The sequence below is a fragment of the Talpa europaea genome, assembly GCF_964194135.1.
Source record: "Talpa europaea genome assembly, chromosome: 16".
NCBI classification, from domain to species: domain Eukaryota; kingdom Metazoa; phylum Chordata; class Mammalia; order Eulipotyphla; family Talpidae; genus Talpa; species Talpa europaea.
The window spans coordinates 41,444,925-41,465,133 of NC_140084.1; the positions used below are offsets into that span (position 1 = coordinate 41,444,925).

Sequence of the window (20,209 nt, forward strand, 5' to 3'; positions counted from 1 at the left end):
AACCTAAAGCAAGTAAAAGTCAGTACAGTGGGTGCCTTCACAGAGTGAGGGGAGGAGAAATTGGTGTCTGGGAGGAGGCAGGAGGTTGCTTGTAGAGAGCGAGTTAAGATTGACTTTTTTACCTTGGTGATTATTAAGCAGCTGTGTTCCCTTTGTCATAATTTGTTAAGTGAAATATTTATGTTTCAGGTACTTGTCTATATATATATGTGTGTTTGTTATTTTATAATGGAAAAGGATTAAATAATTTGAAAATGATTTGGAGAAGTGAGTGCACTATAGCCTTACCTTACATTGTGGGTAGACCAGATGTCTTGGGTATAATGACTGGAAGGGATGCATATGGCATGTGCTCTATGCTGAGTTTTGTTCTTTGTGACTTATCTCCATTCACAACAACTGCATGATGTAGTAACTAGTCAGTCATGCATCACTTAATGACATTTTAGTCAACAACGGACACATAGATGGGGGTGGTTTCTATTGGCTCCACCAGGTAGCCTCTGGGTGAAGTAGGTGCTGCCATCTTGGTTTGTGTGATTATACTCCATGGCAATCGTACAACCTCGAAATCACCTAATACTCGTTTCTCAGAATCCCTCTTGTTAGGCCATGATGATTGTATTATTATCCCCATTAAACAGATGGGGAAACTGAGAACAGTGAGGTTAAATAACTTGCCTAAGCTGGTCAATGCTCAAGTTAGATCTCACTGCAGGTAACCTGACCCCAGAGTAGATGCTGTTTTCTCTGAGAAGTAGAATAAGAAATATAGTAGATGTATATTTCTCAAAATACAAAAGTATCTAAAAGGAGAAACTAGAAATATTTCTGTGGCCATGCTGAGAGGAGGGCGTGTGTATGAGCGGGGTTGGATATGTAACCTGGCACTGGAGGGCCTCACCCACTGCATTAGGACCCTGAGACTCTAGTGCTTTTTCTTTTCTTTTCTTTTCTTTTTTAAGATTTATTTATTTATGCATATAAGAACTGGGGTATAGGCCAGAGCTGTGGGGGGACAGGGGTGAGAGGATTCACCAGAGACAGAGTGGGGAGCAGAACAGGCAGACTGACTGAAATACACTGCTGAGGGGAAAAGCAGGTGAGTCAGGAGAGGTCTGCTGTACCCTGTGGTTCAGCTCCCTGGCCAGGGATAGAACTTGGCTGCATTGGCTGTGGATTGCTTCATAGTGCTGAGACTTAACCCCTTGTGCCACCAAGGAGGCCTCTCCAGTGCTTTTTCAACCTGAGTTGGTGGATGGAAGTTAAGGGCTACATGAACGGGGAAAAAACAATTGCCTCTTTGCTTTTACAAACTTTTAAGTCAAAATGCAGTTTGGAAACCATTGAAAGTTCCCAAGACCTTTTTCAGGGGGGTTAATGAGGTCAAAACTGCTTTTTATAATACAGAGATGTGTTTGTCCTTCTTACTCTCCAAAGGTTCACTGCCCTATGATGACTAATGGAAGGCGTGCATGCGTTTTCTAATCCTTTAAAAACTCAGCTTTCTTTTGTTAGGTGGTAAATATTAATAGCTTTCACCCACGTATCCAAAAAGGTCTTTGGGTGACCACATAATTTTTAAAAGGGTATAGTTTAAGAATTGCTGGTGTAATTGAAATATAGCATGTCCTTCTGTCTGGGGGGTGGCAGGCAGAGTTGGGGGGCCAACTGCGGGACTATAAGCAGACTCCTGGCTTTATCTTGAGCCAATGGCTGTTGACATCTGCACACTCATCCAAACTTCTAGGTTACCACTGTTTTGGGGCCTGCCAAGGGATCTTGCAGTTTAAGACATGAATAGCGGCACATGCGTTACTGCATCACAAATCTTGAAAAAAATTTGCAGATCTGTAATTCAACAGCATGGGCTTCCTTTGTAACTGGGTGTATTTATTTTATGCATGCAAAAGTGTGCCTCTGAGCCAGGATTGGCCAGCCTGCCCGTAGGGACATTTAGGACATTTAGCACAAAGTAGGTTAAGAACAGCAAAGGCAAGACCACCAGAAAACTCAACCTAGAGAGAGGGTACAATTGGCAGGGATGGGAGGGAGGGGGTTAAGGGTATTTGAGTCTGACTTGCAGCCTCTATTTATTTTAATTTAAGCTGTAATCAGACTCCAGAAGGTAGGGAGGGGGAATCCTCCCTGTGCAATACCTCCAAACCCCCATTCTCAGTCTCTGAAATCTGTTTCCCCAACCTGCAGACACTGCTATTTTTGAATTACAAAGCCAAGATGGGGGCCTTTCTCTCTGCAAACAGGAAGGGGGAACAGCTGAAAACTGTGGCCCCTCAGACTTTCCTGCTGCTCCATGAACGCACAGCCCCCCCTCCCCGAGCCCCCCACCCCCAGCATAATTTGAGGCCAGCCACTCACAGCCTTCAAATGGATCACAAAGGTTTACAGCAAAGTTCTCTCTGGCTCTCACCTGGACCTCAGGGCAATTTCCCGAGTTCAGGCATTGCCGATAAGAACAGCTGGCTCTTCTGTCCTTGCCCTGGGCCAGGCCGTGTTCTTAGCGTGAAATGCCCTGTGTCAACGCGTTTAAGCCTCAGAATCCATGGGGTCTGCACGATCACCCCCTTCATTTTACTCACTGGTGAGGAAACGGAGGCCGGGGAGGTGGATCAGTTCCTCTCCCCCACCCTTCACCCTCAGGGCGCTGTCCTTTGTGGCTTTAATTTTGTTTTCGGTTTGACGTCCCGGGGCTAAGCTTGGAGAGGGAGGAAGGAGCAAGATGGAGCGAAAAGAGGACGCGCGATGGGGGGAATCCCCTGGGTCCAGGGCGCAGGTGCCGGCACACCTGCGTGGATCTGGCTGCGCAGCGAGTGGGGGCCGCTGTCCATGCCCCGGGGGCTCCAAAGCGGCAGGGTGGGGCGCTCTGAGAGGCGCGCAGCCTTACCTGTCCCGATGCTCGCCTGGTGGCCAGCTCGGAGGTGGAGGTGGTGGCTGCGTACCAGGCCTTCCCGGGTCCCCCTTCCAACCTCCTGCCCCGCCCCGGGGGTGGGTGGGCGTGGGGCGCCCCGGACCGGCCGGACCTGTGGGACCCGGGGCCCCGGCTGTCTGGGGAGGCCGTCACTTCTAGACAGCAGGCTCTTCCGGGGCTGGGACGGCTGTGGGCGGCGGGAGGCCTCCGCGCCTTCACACTCATAAATACCGCCAGCACTGTGCTGGCCCGAGCCGCGCGCCGGCAGCTGGCGCCCCCGAGGGTGAGCTGGGGTCCGGGAGGGCGCCCCCACCCTGGACTGGCCTCCAGACTGAGAGTCCAGCCTGGCTCTGCCGGGGCAGGTCTTGCCAGAGCTGAACTGGAGCTGGCCAGGCAGGAACAGGGGAGAAGGGGGGTGGGTAGGCCGGGCAGGACCGGGGGAGACAGCTGAAGCGCAGGTGGAGATGGAGTGGGGGGATTGGGGTCACCAAAGGCAGGATGGGATGCTGGGGAGGGGAGCCAGGGAATGGGGCACCTCTTCAGATAGGGTGGAATTCTGAGGAATCTGTGGACGGGGGCCATGGGGTTCGCTGGGACCACAATAGAAGGAGAGAGTGAGGTCCCAGCGAGCTGGGCGGAGGTTAGAGATCTAGGGAGAAGGGTAGAAAAATGAGGGCTGTGCTAACATCAGCTGAAAATGGGTTTGCCAAGGCAGCTTCCCAAGCTGAGAGCATCCACCCTCCCAAGCCTCGTGCACCCAGAGCGAGCAGCCCCCAGGGGACCCTGGCTTGAAAGCCATCCTCATCACATCCTCGCTGTGCGACTGAATCACCCGGTTGCTCACGCTCCTCATGTGCGATATGGGGCGATGCTGAGGGTAGCTTCTGCGCATAGGAATGTAGTGAGGCTCTGATGACTTAATCTATGCAAAAGACTTAACCCACAAGGCCAAGCACTGGTCATTGTTTTTGTTTGCTCTGTAGCTCTGCACAGCCGCCCCTCGAAGACCTCCCTCCGGTCCTGCCAACCTCCCTGTGACCCTGCCTGACCCCCTCCACACCATCCTCCCAGCTGCCTCCTGCTGTGGCTCTGAGACTCCAACCTATTCCGGACCCTTCCCCTTCTCCCCCGCTTTGCCCCCCCACCTTCCCCCTACCATGTATCCCCTTCATCCTTGCTGGTCCTGCTGCTGTCTGCTCCTCCTTCTCTCCCTGGGCGTCAGGGGAGCCCCAGAACCTCCCAGTGCTGTCCCTGAACAAGTTCATCTGTCTTACCCAGGTAAGTGTCTGTCACCCCTCCCTGTGACTTCCTAGCGAGGCCTAGTTGGCTGGGAGCTCAGGAACCCACATTTCTGTGAGACCCGAGGTCAAGCTCATGGCCCTGAGCCACAGTAGTCCGCCTCTGTGAAGTGGGGATCACAAGCAGCAGTACATGTTGCTATGCTGGAAATGACTCTGGTGCCAGGCCTGTAGTGTGCGCTCTCTAAAGGGGTCTGCTGCTGTCCTTGCGAGTTGTGTCGCTCTCTGTGTCCCTAGAACCTGACCACTGGTGGACAGTAAGCCCCAAAATCAGTTGTGGCAGAAACCAACCAAGTTCTGATGTCAGAACTAGATTGCTCAACCCTTCCTTCAGCCCTTGCCACCTCCTCCCAACAAGGCTGCCTCCTGAGCATTGGTCAGGCAGTGGGGAGGCACCGTGATGGGAAGATCTGGGTCTCTGCTTCCTCTGCCCCTACACTGCCTGGGTTTGAATCGCAGCTTTGCTACTTGCTGTGTGTCATAGGGCAGGTGAATTAACCTCTCTGGTCTCACCTCTTTGTCTAGAAATCAGGGAAGTATTAGTGTGACCTCATGGTGAGGAGTAAATGTGATTTTACCTGGCAAGTGGGAAAAGAGAGCTTAGTTTGAGGTACCATGTGCACTTGTTTTGGGTTTGGTTTGGCTTTTCCTACAATTGTGTTCTGTGAGGTAAAGTTGGTTTACACCACTGTATAGTCCCAGGTTCAAATCTCTACAAATGTATGTTTTTACAACGTACCCACAACCAATGCCCATGCTTTTATCTCAGGACTCCTGAGCAGTGCCCAGAATTATTAAGAACCTCAAAGTCATGTGAGTTATAGCCAAGTCATGTGAGTTATAGCCACCATATTTGCCACATTAGAAAGTAAAACTGAGACATTTAAGAATATTTATTAAGTCTCTTAAAATTATTCACAATAAATCCATTCTGCTGTAAAGGAAATGTCATTTTTCAGGGGAAAAAACCCTACATTTTACAAGAGAAACTGAGTGAAGAGAATGACAGTGATTTACATCTTTTTAAATATCTTCGATGTCTGGCTTAACAGGAGACTGCCACAGTGTGTCTGCTTCGGCTCCGGTCTGCCTTGATGTTGTGCTTTGGATGATGTATAGAAAGAAAATTTGGTCAAATGCAGACCATGTTGGTTGAAAAAGGAAGGCTTTTTACGTAGAATTTCATAGTGTTTTTTTTTTTTTTTAAAGATTTATTTATTTGTGCATACAAGAGCTGTGGTACAGGCCAGAGGTGCAGGAGGTGAGAGGACTCACCAGAGACAGAGTGGGGAACAGAACAGGTGGATTGACTGAAATACACTGCTGAGGGGAGCAGTGGAGAGTCAGGAGGGGTCTGCTGAGCCAGGTGGGTAACTCCCTGGCCGGGGATCAAACTCATGCTGCAGAGGCTGAGGGCAGCTTCATAGGTTGCGTCTTAACCCCTTGCGCCACCAGAGAGGCCTGGCTTTTTTATTTTGAAATAATTTAGGATTGACTGAAGAGTCGACAGATGGTAGAGTCTCTGTACACCCTTCACCCAGCTTCCCGATTGTTAATCTCATGCATCCAAGGTCAAAGCTAAGAAATTGACCCTGGTATCATATCACTAACTGAACACTATGGACTTTATTTGGATTTTACCCATTTTCCCACTAATGTCTTTATCCTAATCTAGGATCCCAGATCGCATCTCAACGCCATGTGCCTCCCTATCATGACAATTCCTCAGTCTTTCTTAGTTCTTTGGTGTCCTTCACACTTTTAAAGAAGGTCATTTCTTAAAGGTTAGTTGCCATGTGGAATCTGCCATGGTATGAATGAACTGGCTTTGGCCTTTGCTGGCCAGGTGAACGTGGACTCTGTAAAATGGGATGATGAGGAGCGTATGTTCCTTACTATATTTTCTCCCCGAGAGCTTCAGCTGGATAACTCATCTAACCTCCGGTTGGACCTTTAGCTGTAGCTACTATCGGCATTCCCATTTTGCAGGAGAATAAACTGAGGTTCAGACAGATGAACTGTGTGACCCCAGGTCCCAGAGTCTGGAATCTGAACCCTGACAGGCGGCTCAAGAGCCCATGATATTTGATTTACAATTCAAACCTTCCTGCCAATTTTAGACTTCACAGAAAATTTGCAAAAATATTAGAGTTTCTTTATCTTCCTTCCCCAGTTCCTCCTAATGTTGCCGTCTCCTATTATCTTGGTACAAGGATGTGACTGTATCCTAGTACTAGATCGCAGACCTCGTTTGACTTTTACCAGTTTTTCTGGAATGTCCTTTTTCTGTGCCAGGATCCAGTACAGACCCCCCCCCCCCAACTGCATTCAGTCGTCCTGTCTCCTTAGTCTTGTCTTTCGCCATGACCTTGATATTTTTGAGTGCTTCTGAGTACTTATTTTGTTGAATGTCCCTCACTTGGGGTTTGTCTGAGATTTTCTCAGGATTGGATTAGATAAGACATCACAGGGGTGACGGTGAGTCCGTGTTGCTGTCTGGCGGCAGAGGGTTCTCGATGTGGGTGTGGTCGATCAGTGTGGGCGTGGTTGGTGATGTTGACCTTCATAGTGAGGTTCAAGGAGAAGACTGATGAGTTTCTCCACGGTGCAGTTTTTATGCTTTCCTTTGTAGCTAGTAAATTTTTTTAAGTCCATCAATTTTTAATATAAAGGTATAGTGGGCTACTAAAAATACAATACTTTAAAAACAAAAAAAAAATGTACAGTGGATGTTACATTTTAGATGACCTCATTCGTTCTATAAAAATACTAAGAGTAGGGCCTCCCTGGTGGCTCAAGGGGTTAAGACGCAACCTATGAAGCTATCCGCAGCCACTGCAGCGTGAGTTCGATCCCTAGCCAGGGAGCTACCACATGGCGCAGCAGACCTCTCCTGACTCGCCCGCTGCTCCCCTCAGCAGTGTATTTCACTCAATCTGCCTCTTCTGTTCCCCACTCTGTCTCTGGTGAATTCTCTCACCACCCCCCACACTTCTGGCCTGTACCCCAGTTCTTGTATGCATAAATAAATAAATTTAATAAAAAAATACTAAGAGTAGTTTTAAAGCAGTGGTTATGAGCAACAACAAAAAAATTATTATTACAACCAAAGTTTTTATTGATACTAAGACTATGTAGTTAGTGAATATCTTGCACATTATATTTCTCCCGGAACTTGTGCCCACTAATTTCAGCATCTGTAAGTGGATCTTGTCTGCCACAACTAGTGTGGTGTTCGCCTAATTATGACTTTTACATTTCCTAATTTCCTCTCTCCATCTAATTGAAATTTTAAGGAAGCCCTTCTAAGGAAGGGCTGACTCTCCTCCCACCATTTATTTGTTTGTTTATTGTGTATTTCCATAGGTCTAGACTCCATGGATTTTATTCTCCATGGATTTTATTTTAATCTTTTTTTAAAAAAAGATTTATTTATTTATGCAAACAAGAGCTGGGGTACAGGCCAGAGATGCGGGGAGTGAAAGGATTCACCAGAGACAGAGTGGGGAGCAGAACAGGCGGGCTGACTGAAGTACACTGCTGAGGGGAGCATGGGCGAGACAGAAGATGTCTGCCTCGCCTTGTGGGTAGCTCCCTGGCCGGTCGGGGATCCAACTCGTGCTGCAGAGGCTGAGGATTGCTTCATAGTGCAGTGCTTAACCCCTTGTGCCACATGGAAGGCCCTGGGTTATCATTTTTTATCTTGTGGCTCAAATGATCCTGGATTTGGTCTTTGGATTTGGGTTCTTCAACCATCATTTCTTGAGCTCTGCCTCACCTACAGGTACCACACATTATTCCAGGCTTATCTTGTGTATTTCCTGTTCCATATCTGGAATCATTCACTTTTCCAAGAAGCTTGGTTCTTTCCATCAGAGAATGGGGATTTAGAAACTTAGATCTGAATCAATATAATTTCTGCTCTGGCAAGATACAAGGCTCCTGCCCACCTGAGACTGGCAGGTGCCTCTTTTTCTTTCTCCTTTTCCTAATAAGGCTGTCCTTTCAAAATGTAAAAAAACAAACCAAGAAAAAAGAAGCTATGATCCGAGCGCTGGGTGTGCTTGTGGCTACTGAGGCGTGAGAGCTTCCAGCCTTGCTCACAGACACAGATGGGTTCTGTGTATGTGTCGAGAGAGAGAGCCCTGAATCCTAACTACTGTCCATCAAGACCTCCCATGGGTGCTGCTGATATGCCTCACTCACCTGTATTTCTGTATCTGTGAGTTCCTACTTGGGCCTCTGATTTCAGTCCTTCAAGGCAGTAACTTTTTCCTCCAGTATTGAGAAGCCTCACTCCTGTCTCACAATGGACTTCATTCAGTGCTAGGAGAGGCATCAAATGGTTTTAGAGTCGCCTACCAGCATCCCCGTGAGAAGTGCAGACTCAACAGTGGCGCTTCTGTCCTTCCTCTTTGGAGTCTTACCACATCATTATTTCCCACAGTGACTTTCTCCCCACCCCTGTCCATGTGACCACCTTGTTCATTTTTTAGTATATTTATGTAATTTGTTAGTGTTTATACTCCACGCCGCTTCCCTCCCCACTGCCACACACATATATCCTGGGTGGTTTTAATTGTTAATTTATTTTGAGGGAGTGTGAAGGAAGTCAGCAGCATTACTTTAGTAATAGCAGTCAGAGAGACTCAGATAAGGGTCCTCCTCATTCCTCCAACTCCCTTCCTACCCCTCTTACTAACCCTTTCCTGCCCACCCCAGCTACACAATCCATCTCTTCAGTTTCAGTACCCAGTTTTTACAAATGAGCACATATCTGGGTCTTTTCTTATATCCTCTCCTATGAAGAGTGGCTGACAAGAGATGCTCTCCTGTACTTTGTTTTTGTCTTTCTTTTTTAAAAAGATATATTTATTTATGCAAACAAGAACTGGGGTACAGGCCAGAGGTGTGGGGTATGAGAGGATTCACCAGAGACAGAGTGGGGAGCAGAACAGGTGGACTGACAAAAATACACTGCTGAGAGGAGCAGTGGGTGAGACAGCAGAGGTCTGCTGCACCATGTGGGCCAGCGCCCTGGTTGGGAAGTGAATTCGTGCTGCAGTGGCTGTGAACAGTTTCACAGTGCTGATAGCTTCATAGTGCTGCATCCCAACCCCCTGTGCCACCAGGGAGGACCCTGTACTTTGCTTTTTTCTTAGCAGTATGGTCTGAACATTCCATATAAGTGCCAAGATCTTTTTGACAGCTGCATAGTACTCCACACAATGGGTATGATGCCGTTTATCCATCCATTCCCTCCTATGTGTGGACGTTTCGGTTTGGTTTCTGCATTTTGCAGTCACACACATTGCTGCAAGGGACAACCTTATGTGGATGCATTGGCCCATTGCTGGAGTAAGCACTTATGCTCTTAACATTACACTGTACCACAGGGTATTTTTAAAACCTTGATTTGGTTGCTAACACTTATGACTCTGAAGCTATCTCTTGAAAGTATGGATTTGTCTACCTATATCCTGGGATTCAAAAACACCACATAAAGAATGGAAGTTGAGGGCCTCCCTGGTGGCACAGGTGGTTGAGCACCACGCTGTGAAGCTGTTTGCAGCCTCTGCAGCGCGGGTTCGATCCCGGCCGGCCGTGAGAATCCCACATGGTGCAGCAGACCTCTCCTGTCTCGCCCGCTGCTCCCCTCAGCAGTGTATTTCCTCAGTCTGCCTGTTCTGCTCCCCACTCTGTCTCTGGTGAATCCTCTCACCCTCCCGCGCATCTGGTCTGTACCCCGGTTCTTGTATAAATAAATCTTTTTTAAAAAAAAGAATGGAAATTGACAGATAGTGGCAGCTATCACTGAATAGGTGACTGCCCCTTTTAGATTCTCCAGAGGCTACTGTTTGCCACACATTCCACCACTCCCTGCTGCCTCACTCCTTACACATGAACTTTGTCCCTGTTTCTATTACCTAACTGGCCTCTAGACACCTGAGTTTACAACCCCTCAATGATATCATGTATATAAAAAATGTTTGCCACAAGGCCTGCACACAATAAATAATGATATTAATAATAGTATCCATTCTCTTCTATAACCCTCACTATCATTGTTCAGGGAGACAATCTTGTTCATCTGACAATTTCTTTATTGTGTGGCTGTCACAGAGTGTAATCACACAAACCTGGATGGTGCAGGGTACCCCATATCTAGGCTGGATGGTATCACCTGCTGGGACTGCTGCGTATCTGTGGTCTGTCATTGACTGAAGCATCATTAAGCAAGGCAGGACTGTGCGAGGCACTGTCTCAAGTGTTTTTTTTTTTTCTTTTTTTAAAGATTTATTTATTTATGCATACAAGAGCTGGGGTACAGGCCAAAGGTGCAGGGGGTGAGAGGATTCACCAGAGACAGAGCGGGGAACAGAGCAGGCAGACTGACTGAAATACACTGCTGAGGGGAGCAGCGGGCGAGACAGGAGAGGTCTGCTGCACCATGTGGGTAGCCCACTGGCCGGGAATCAAACTTGTGCTGCAGAGGCTGTGGACAGCTTCACAATGCGGCGCTTAACCCCTTGCGTCACCAGGGAGGCCTCAAGTGTTTTTCTTGTATTGATTCAGTTAAGCCTCCTGGCAACACTATAGGGTAAACACTATTATTATTCCACTTTCCAGATAAGGAAGCTGAGGATCAGTTAGGCAAAGCCACTTCTTGTCCAAGGAAAGTGGAAGTGGTGTGTGTGTGGGGGGGGGGTCAAACTTGAGTAGCTCCAGAACCTGGGTCCTTAACTACCGAATATTCCCGAGTCTCTCACTCTCGAGGTATTGCCCTCCCTCTGCCCCTGCCCAATGCCCGGTCCCCTCCGTCTCTTTCTCCCCAGGGGAGCCAGGCTCCATGACTGTGACCTGGACCACCTGGGTCCCAGCCCACTCAGAAGTGCAGTTCGGGCTGCAGCCGTCAGGACCCCTGCCCTTCCGGGCCCAGGGCGCCGTCAGTCCATTCGTGGATGGGGGCATCCTCCGGCGGAAGCTCTACATGCACCGAGTCACGCTGCGGGGGCTGCTGCCCGGGGTCCAGTATGGTGAGAGGGTTCTGGGTTGAGGGGGGGGACAGGAAGAGAAATGGACTAGAAGCTACTACCCCTGGGAGGCTCAGGCGGGGCTGGTGATGAGCCCCTGGGATGAAAATAAGGCAGTGGAAGGAGGTGGGTACCTGGGGTGAGGCGGACAGGACAGGGGTCCAGGTCAGGTCACTGACTGCCCCACCAGTGGAAGTGGGGTGGAGGGGAGGCCCTGCGCACACCCTGCTGATCATGACCTTCCCCCCTAGTTTACCGCTGCGGCAGTCCTCAGGGCTGGAGCCGGCGCTTTCGCTTCAGGGCCCTGAAGAATGGGCCCCACTGGAGCCCCCGACTGGCTGTGTTTGGGGACCTGGGGGCTGACAACCCAAAAGCCCTGCCCCGGCTGCGCAGGGACGCTCAGCAGGGAATGTACGATGCTGTTCTCCATGTGGGTGAGCCACTGGCGAGGGTGCACCTAAAGGAACCCAGGGGGCGGGTGGAAGCCACACAGGAGGATGGGGGTTCGGGCCAGTGTGGTTATGAAGGGGTGGGGGTGCGGGTGTGAGGTGATGAGAATAGCTCGGATGGTGTCTCTGGTCAAGCCAAAATCCCGATTTGGATGCTTAGAACCCCTCACGCTGCTTTTCTCCTGGGGATTAATACGGTTCAAGCTGCTGCTCCCTCAGAATTCCTAGGACAGTTGTGGAGAAATCGGTCGGCACAGCCTGGGGTGTTGTGAGCGCTACGTGAGTGTGAGTTGTGACTGGTGCTGCTGTTGTGAGTTGAGGGGACAGGGAATGAGACGGTGCATGGAGATGGCCGTGGGGGCACCCATGGTTCAAAGACTCGGGACTCCCAGACTTTGATTTCCGGTCTTCATTCACCAGCCCTGTGACCTCTGGTGAGCACTTTACCCCGCTGGACCTCAGTTTCCCCATCTGTCGTGGGGATAAGATGAGGCCCATGTCGGAGGGTGATTTGAAGGTCCAGGTGATTAAACATGGAGAGCAGTTGGTGCCTGGTACCAAACCAGTCCCACCTTATGCAGCTGTTCTGGGAGGGGGCTGGGTGGGGGGCAGAGGTGGGCGTTGCTGTGGTCAGGGCCCTAGCATGCTGCTGCGTGGGTCCCGGTGACCAGAGTTTCAGGAAATGATTCCAAGTGTACATCCACGTGGGTGTGAGGTAGGGATCTGAGAACCCGAGGGCCCAGAGGCCAAGGTGTGCTCAGCTCACACCTGAGCCACCAGGTCTCTCAATTCTGGGTGCTCACTCTCTCCCTGCCCCTCCCCGGCCACTCCCCATGCCCCAGGAGACTTTGCCTACAACATGGATCAGGACAATGCTCGCGTCGGGGACAGGTTCATGCGACTCATCGAACCCGTGGCCGCCAGCCTGCCCTACATGACCTGTCCTGGGAACCACGAGGAGCGCTAGTGAGGGGCGGGGCCTGGGGTTTGGGGGCGGGGCCTCAGGGACCTCAGGGGCAGGGCCAGTCAGTGGCAATGGACTTGTCCTTCCTATTAGAGTCCTACCTTAGTTCCTCACAATGCATGGTCCTTTGTGGTGGTGAGAAAAGAGAGGAGGGAGGAGCCAGACTCGGGGTCTGATGGAGGGAAGATGGGGGGCACCCAGATCCTCCCCTCCAACCATTTTTCTTCTTTTTATCCAGCAACTTCTCCAACTACAAGGCTCGCTTCAGCATGCCAGGGAACAACGAAGGGCTGTGGTACAGGTAATGCTGAAGCAGGGGCTTGGGGAATTGGCTTCCTGCCCCTTAAGGACAGGGGATGCTGAGGAGGCCCCTCTCTGACCCCTGCCCTTTGCCTCCCCCCCCCCCCAGTTGGGATGTGGGCCCCGCGCACATCATCTCCTTCTCCACTGAGGTCTATTTCTTCCTCCATTACGGCCGCCACCTGGTAGAGAGACAGTTCCACTGGCTGGAGAGTGACCTGCAGGTAAACTCGGGCCCCCTGTAACCCCTGGGGCCTGCCTCCCCACCCCGGCTCCTGCCTTCCTCACTTCCCTCCAGTCGGTCACTCAGGCGCTCTCTCTAGAAAGCCAACAAGAACAGGGCCAGCCGGCCGTGGATCATCACCATGGGGCACAGGCCCATGTACTGTTCCAATGCTGACCTGGACGACTGTACCCGGCACGAAAGCAAGGTGAGGACCCTCCTGGGGTGGCGCTGAGAGCCTGGCCTGCAGGCAGCCCGGTCACCCCTCCCGTTCTCTGCTTCCTGCCCAGGTGCGCAAAGGCCTCCAAGGCAAGTTCTTTGGGCTGGAGGACCTTTTCTACAAGTATGGTGAGTGACCCCCAGCCCAGGCCTGCCCCCTGGCCCTTGGGGATCCAGGGGCCTTACCCCCCGCTCTTGCTCTGTCTCAGGGGTCGACCTGCAGCTGTGGGCTCACGAGCACTCGTATGAGCGACTGTGGCCGATCTACAACTACCAGGTGAGGTGCAGGATGGCCCGAGGGCCTGCACGACTGGGGTCAGTCGACCCTGGTCAGGCCCCCTGGCATGATAGATGTGACCACTCCTAACCCTGACCTTGACCCTAACCCACCCCTGTCCCTTCTTCAGGTGTTTAACGGCAGCTGGGAGACACCCTACACCCACCCGCGAGGTCCTGTCCACATCATCACAGGATCTGCTGTAAGCAGGCCGGGACGGGACCCTGGCTTCTCTCCTCTGGCTCTCTGCTGAGGGAGACCTGGTGCCAGCTGGAGGTTTATACCGTCACCAGCACTAAGTCTCCACCCGGGAGGTCAGGTGCTTTGTCACGCGCCCATTGCACAGATGCAGAAACAGAGGCTCAGATCACAGATAACTCATCAAAGTCACAAGGGCACTGAATGGTGGGGTGGGGTGGGGGCTGGCCTGGTCTGCTGACAGGCCCAGAGCACAGGGTTTATATCATTACAGCCCCAAGCAGACGCTACAGAAACGACTTAGCTGTCGTAGGAATCCACAAGGTATTTATAATCTCTCGCTGGCTGTGTCGTTCCTTGTCTTTCATCCTCCATACATTTGAAGACGCGTGGCCAGTGGTGTTTGCAGAAGGCCCCTCGATCCGGCTTTTGTGCATTGTCTCACACTAAGATTCACCTCATGCGTCCTGGGCCAGACAGCTGCAGTGTGCCATGGCCTCAGTGCCAGAGGGTGCAATTATTATAGGCTCTTTTTTTTTTTTTAAGATTTATTTAGAGGCGCAGGAGGGTGAGAGAATTCACCAGAGACAGAGAAGGGAACAGAACAGGCAGACGGACTGAAAACACTGCTGAGGGGAGCAGCAGGCAAGGCAGGAGAGGTCTGCAGCGCCATGTGGGAATCTCCCTGGCTGGCCGGGAATTGAACCCGTGCTGCAGAGACTGTAGACAGCTTCACAGCACTATGCTCAACCCACTGCACCACAGGGGAGGCCCCTATAGGCGCTTTTTAATGTATAAATATCTTGGGGGAGAGACTTTCAGGTCTCGCTCATGTCCTCTTTCTCCTCACACTTTCAGTCACTAATGTTTGAATCGCACAGTGGGTCTTGTCTTCTGGAAACTCCTATTGCCATCATCCCTGCTAGATCTATTCACTAGCTGCCTCCTGTGCCGATGAGTTCTCCCTTGCACCCCATTTCTTTGGTCAGTTGGTTATTGACTCAGGCCTATGTGAATGCATGGCTAATTAATTCCATCCTATGGGTTAGAATTCAGTACTACTGTCACTGCTCTGCTGATCGATTGCTCCACTAGGGTCCCCAGAACTCTCCGGGCTGGCTCCTGTGTCCTCTCAATGTGCCACGTTGTCAGGGTCCCCAGGAGCATTTTTTTTTTTTTTAAGATTTATTCATTTGTTTATTTATTTATTTATTTATACATGCACTGGGTACAGTCAGAAGCGCGGGAGGGTGAGAGAATTCACCAGAGCCAGAGCAGGGAGCAGAGCAGGCAGAAGGACCGAAGTACACTGCTGAGGGGAGCAGCGGGCGGCAGGAGAGGTCCGCGCGCCATGTGGGATCCTCCTCTGGTGGCCGGGGAACAGCCAGGGATCGAACCAGAGCCGCAGAGGCTGCGGGCAGCTTCACAACCCAGCGCTCAACCACTGCGCCACCAGGGAGGCCCCCCAGGAGCATTTTGTATTTGCCCTGCCCCGGCCTTGGCATCCATCCCTTCGACAAGTGGAGAGGGCTAATTTTTTAAGCTCAGTCTTACAAATTAGTCAGAACCACTTGTGATCAAAATTCAAACTGTACAGGACCTCCCTGGTAGCCTACGGGTTAGGTCTCAGTGCTATCACCGATAAGGCCTGAGTTCAATCCCCAGCCAGGGAGATACCCACATGGCACAGCAGACCTCTCCTGACTCGCCTGCTGCTCCCCTCAGCACTGTATTTCAGTAGATCTACTTGTTCTCCCCACTCTGTCTCTGGTGAATCCTCTCACCCCCCGCACTTCTGGCCGACACCCCAGTTCTTGTATGCAGAAATAGAGAAATCTAAAAAAAAAATCAGACTGTACAGAGGGAGAAGGTGAACACCAGCTGTCTGCACCTCTTCATGGCCCCATTCTCCAGTGTCCTGCCTCTTGAGTGGCCTTTAAAAAATGTTTTGTGCAGCTACCAGGGAGCCGCTGTCTTGATGGAGATGTGTGGCTGCATTGCCTGCTGGTAAAAGCAATTTGGATCATGATTCAGAGCCTGGTGTGTCTCAATCTTGGGGCGTGTTAGCATTACCTGGGGAGGCTTGAAAACTCCAGTGCCTCCAACTCCAATGAAAACTCCAAACACTGGGGTCTCTGAGGGTGACCCCTGGCATTGCCTGTCTCTGTGCAGCCAACACTGGGGGCAGGAGTAGAATGTCACCCGCCCCAGATGATGCCTCTAGCACATAGGTGAGTACTATTCTGACCTTTCTCAGCACGGATTAGGTTTTTTGTGGTTTTTTTTTTTTTTTTGAATTTTGAAATTATCTCAATGGACAGAAAAGCTGCAAAAGGAATACAAAAGCTTTCCATCTCTTCTTCTTTACCAGGATTTCCCAAATGTGGACATTTAACCACATTTGGTTTAATCTCTGATTCTCTCACCTCTGCTTCTAGGTAAATATATTATTATTGTTACTATTATTATTTTCAGATCAAAGAAGAGTAAGTTGCAGGGTGATTTTTTTTGTTAAAGATGTATTTATTATGCACACAAGAACTGGAGTACAGGCCAGAGGTCAGAGGTGTGTGGGGGGGGTGAGAGGATCCACCAGAGACAGAGTGGGGAGTAGAACAGGCAGATTGACTAAAATACACTGCTGAGGGGAGCAGCAGGGAGACAGGAGAGGTCTGCTGCGCCATGTGGGTAGCTCCCTGGCCGGGGATCAAACTCGTGCTGCAGTGGCCACAGAAGTCTTCATAGTGCTGCACCTAAACCCCTTGCACCGCCAGAGAAGCCCCTGCAGGGTGATTCTTACAGTGTAAAATCTAAAGCCAGTAGTTAACATTGCTCACATGGCGTCACCTAATCTACAAACCTCACATTTAACCAGCGCCCCGTTCATGTCCTTTCAATCAAAGCAAGGACTTCTTTTCTTGGCCCAGATGTGAGTCTAAGAATACAGGTTCTATTCGGGTGTCTTGTCTCTTTAGCTTCCTTTCATCAGAAACATTTCCCCACTCTTGTTTCATTTATCCTGACCTTGAAACACTTGAAGAGTACAGCAAAGTGGCTTTGTAGATGAGCCCTCAATTTGGTCTGATATTTGCTCGTGATTAGATCGAAGTTACACATTTTGGTAAGAATCCACAGAAGTGATACCGTGTTCTTCTCAATGCACCTGTAGCCATGTGCCCCGGAAGCTTCAGTTTCCCCTTGTGCGCACGAGGTGTTTACCTGTCTCATTACTCATAATGTCCACTTTGATCAGCTGGTTAGAGGGGCGTCTGGCCACTCTCCACCAGAGTTTCTCTTTTCTGCTTTGTAGTTGACAAGATACTTGTTCAGATCCTTTTTGTAATTAGCACGTGTCTCCTGGAAAGCTACTCTGAGACTATGTAAATATCTTGTCCTCCCGCCAGCTTTTCACCCCTTGTCTTACCATCCACCGATGATTCTTGCTTCTATCAGTTTGGTGTTTTTTTCCCAGCTCCCTCGTCTTCTCTGCTCATTTGGCCTAACTTTCTACCACGCTAAAGAGTAGCCCCTGTCCTGCAGGCGTGGGTGATTTTTAAAAGCATTCTGACCTACTTATTTCCTCTAGCCTGTGAGTTGTCATTTCCCCTTAACAGTCCATCTTGGCCATCTTTCTGAATCACCCTGCTTTGTGCTGGCTATTCTATAATCTATATGTTTATTTATAAAAGATTTTTTTATTTATGCATACAGGAACTAGGGTGTAAGCCAGAGGTGTGAGGGGTCAGAGGATTCACCAGAGACAGAGTGGGGAGCAGAACAGGCAGACTGACCGAAATACACTGCTGAGGGGAGCAGTGGGTGAGACAGAAGAGGTCCACTGCACCGTGTGGGTAGCTCCCTGGCTGGGGATCGCGCTCATGCCCCAGTGGCTGCTGATAGCTTCATAGTGCTGAGACTTAATCCCTTGTGCCACCAGGGAGACCCTATTCTATAATTTATTTAACTGACCCTCATTGATGGGCTCTTGGGTGACTTCCAGCTCAAGGCTTTTACAGAAACTTCTACAATGAAATCTCATCCAGACCTCAAAGGCAGGGGCACAGTCAGCCCAGCTGGGTCAAAACACTCAATTGTGAGCCTCATCGAGGCCAAATCTAAACCAACTGTCTTCCTCGGGGGCAGCAGGGCTGACCCAGCAGTCTTCTGCCTCCCTGCGGGTCCTCTGCCTGCCCCAGGCCCGGGTCTGAGCAGTTGTCTCCGGCAGGGCTGCGAGGAGCTGCTGACCCCCTTCACCCTCTTCCCGAGGCCCTGGAGCGCCGTGCGGGTGAGAGAGTATGGGTACACGCGGCTCCACATCCTCAACGGGACCCACGTCCACATCCAGCAGGTGTCAGATGACCAGGTAGGTCAGCAGGGGTGGCACCAAGGTGTTGGGGCCTCATGGTTAAAATGTGGACCCTGGAACAGGAAATCCTGGGTTCCAATTCTGCCTCTGCTTCTTACCAGCTGGATGACCTCACGCTACCCATTGAACCTCATTGAGCCACAGTTCCCCATCTGTGAAATGGGGATGACAGTAGTTTCTGTCTCATGGGATGATATAGGGGGTGGATGACTTAGCATATGTAAAGTGCTTAGAACAGTTTTGGAAACACATAAATTTTCAAGGTATTTATCAACATGAAGGAGGGGAAGAAAAAAGAGGGTGATATAATGTATGTGTGTGGGACGGATGATTTAAGGTTAGATGGCCCCAAATAACCAGGCCTCACTTTTCTTTATTATTGCCATTTAATTTTAAGATAATGATAGCTATGATTTATTGATCACTTGCTATGTACCAGATGCTGGATTAGACACTTTATTAGAACTGACACAATAATCCTGTAGGTGTTGATTATCTTTCCATTTGCAAATGAGAGAGCTGAGGTTCAGAGAGGGCAAGTAATTTTCCCGGGGTCACACAGCCAAAGGCTGGCAAAGCTGGGATCTCACCCCAAAGACTAGGTTATTATTATTTTTTTAAAGATTTATTTATTTATTTATTTATGCAAGCACTGGGTACAGTCAGAAGTGTGGGAGGGTGATGCCATGTGGGACCCTCGCCCGGAGGCCAGGGATTGAGCCGGTGCTGCAGAGGCTGTGGGCAGCTTCGCAACCCAGCACTCAACCGCTGCACCACCAGGGAGGCCCAAGACTAGGTTATTTTTATGACAAGTAACCATTTGCAGAGTGGGACACACACCAGGGCAGGCTTTTCTTACTCATTATTTCATTCAGTTCCCCCTGGTTTGTGGAATATTCTCCCTGGTTTATGGAATATGGAAGTTAGGGTTAGAGTCTCTGATCACATGCATAAGGCCCCATGGGGAGTGGCTGTGCTGGGATATTAAGCAAGGTTCACCTGACTCTGGGGTTTGCTCTAAAATAGTAGGATTGTGGGGCCTCCCCTGGTGGTGCAGCTGTTGAGCACTGGGCTGCGAGGCTGCCTGCAGCCTCTGCAGCACTGGTTCATTTCCTGGCTGCCGGCGAGGGTCCCACAAAAATAAAAAATAAAAAAAATAGTAGGGCCCTACACTCACACAATCCTTGCCATTTGCTGCCTTCCCTTTTAGCCTTTCCAAACATTCCATTTAATCCCCACACCATCTGAGAGGTAGGGACTGTTACTGCCATTATCACCGCTCAGATGAGAACTGAGAGAGGTCTGACAGCTGGCCCAAGGCCACACAGCCCATCAGAGAGTGGTAGAGCTGGGGTTTGAGCTCTCACCCCACATTCTGGGCTTTTAGTCCTCATGACTTTCTCTGGTTTCATTCCTTGTAGGATGGGAAGATTGTGGATGACATCTGGGTGGTGAGACCCTTGCTCGGCCGGATGATGTACCTCTAGGGACGGGGCGGTCCTTATTAGGAACCAGGTCTTGCTGCCTTGGTTGGTATGCCCAGACACTGCTCTTTGGGGAGTCAGGGCAGGCCTTGACTCCCTCGCCTTCCTGAGCCCCCCCCCCTTTGCGTGGGGCAGCTTTCTCCTCCTGGAGAGGTGGACCTCTGGCTGACTGTGCTGGGAGGACAGGTGTGCTGGCACAGAGTGAGGCGGGCTAGGTCCTGGGTGCACAGCCCTGCCCTCCTGCATAGCAGCGACTGGGCCGGGTGCCCACGGCCTCAGGAATAAAGAGGCTTCTAGTTACGGCTCCGTGGACTCTGCACTTCTACTGGGGATGCCTCCTGTGTACCCCCCGACCTTGTGGGGAGATGTGAGAAGCATCACCAGTGCCGAATCACACAGCGGGGGCTGAGCTGCCATGATGCCACTGTCCAGCAGGGGGCGTCAGTGACTTTCTCCCCCCCCCCCCCC

At 50.6% G+C, this 20,209-nt stretch overlaps 1 protein-coding gene across 1 annotated transcript; it reads left to right on the forward strand.

Moving 5' to 3' along the window:
• Positions 1–4,086: 4,086 nt before the first annotated feature.
• Positions 4,087–19,744, forward strand: ACP7 (acid phosphatase 7, tartrate resistant (putative); the record flags this gene model as incomplete). The annotated part of the gene is made up of 12 exons (XM_084256682.1): positions 4,087–4,207; positions 11,064–11,264; positions 11,513–11,695; positions 12,553–12,676; positions 12,913–12,975; positions 13,084–13,198; positions 13,298–13,405; positions 13,488–13,545; positions 13,626–13,693; positions 13,824–13,895; positions 18,117–18,254; positions 19,679–19,744. 12 exons carry the CDS (start codon positions 4,087–4,089, stop codon positions 19,742–19,744), a joined length of 1,317 nt encoding a protein of 438 aa, XP_084112808.1.
• Positions 19,745–20,209: the final 465 nt, after the last annotated feature.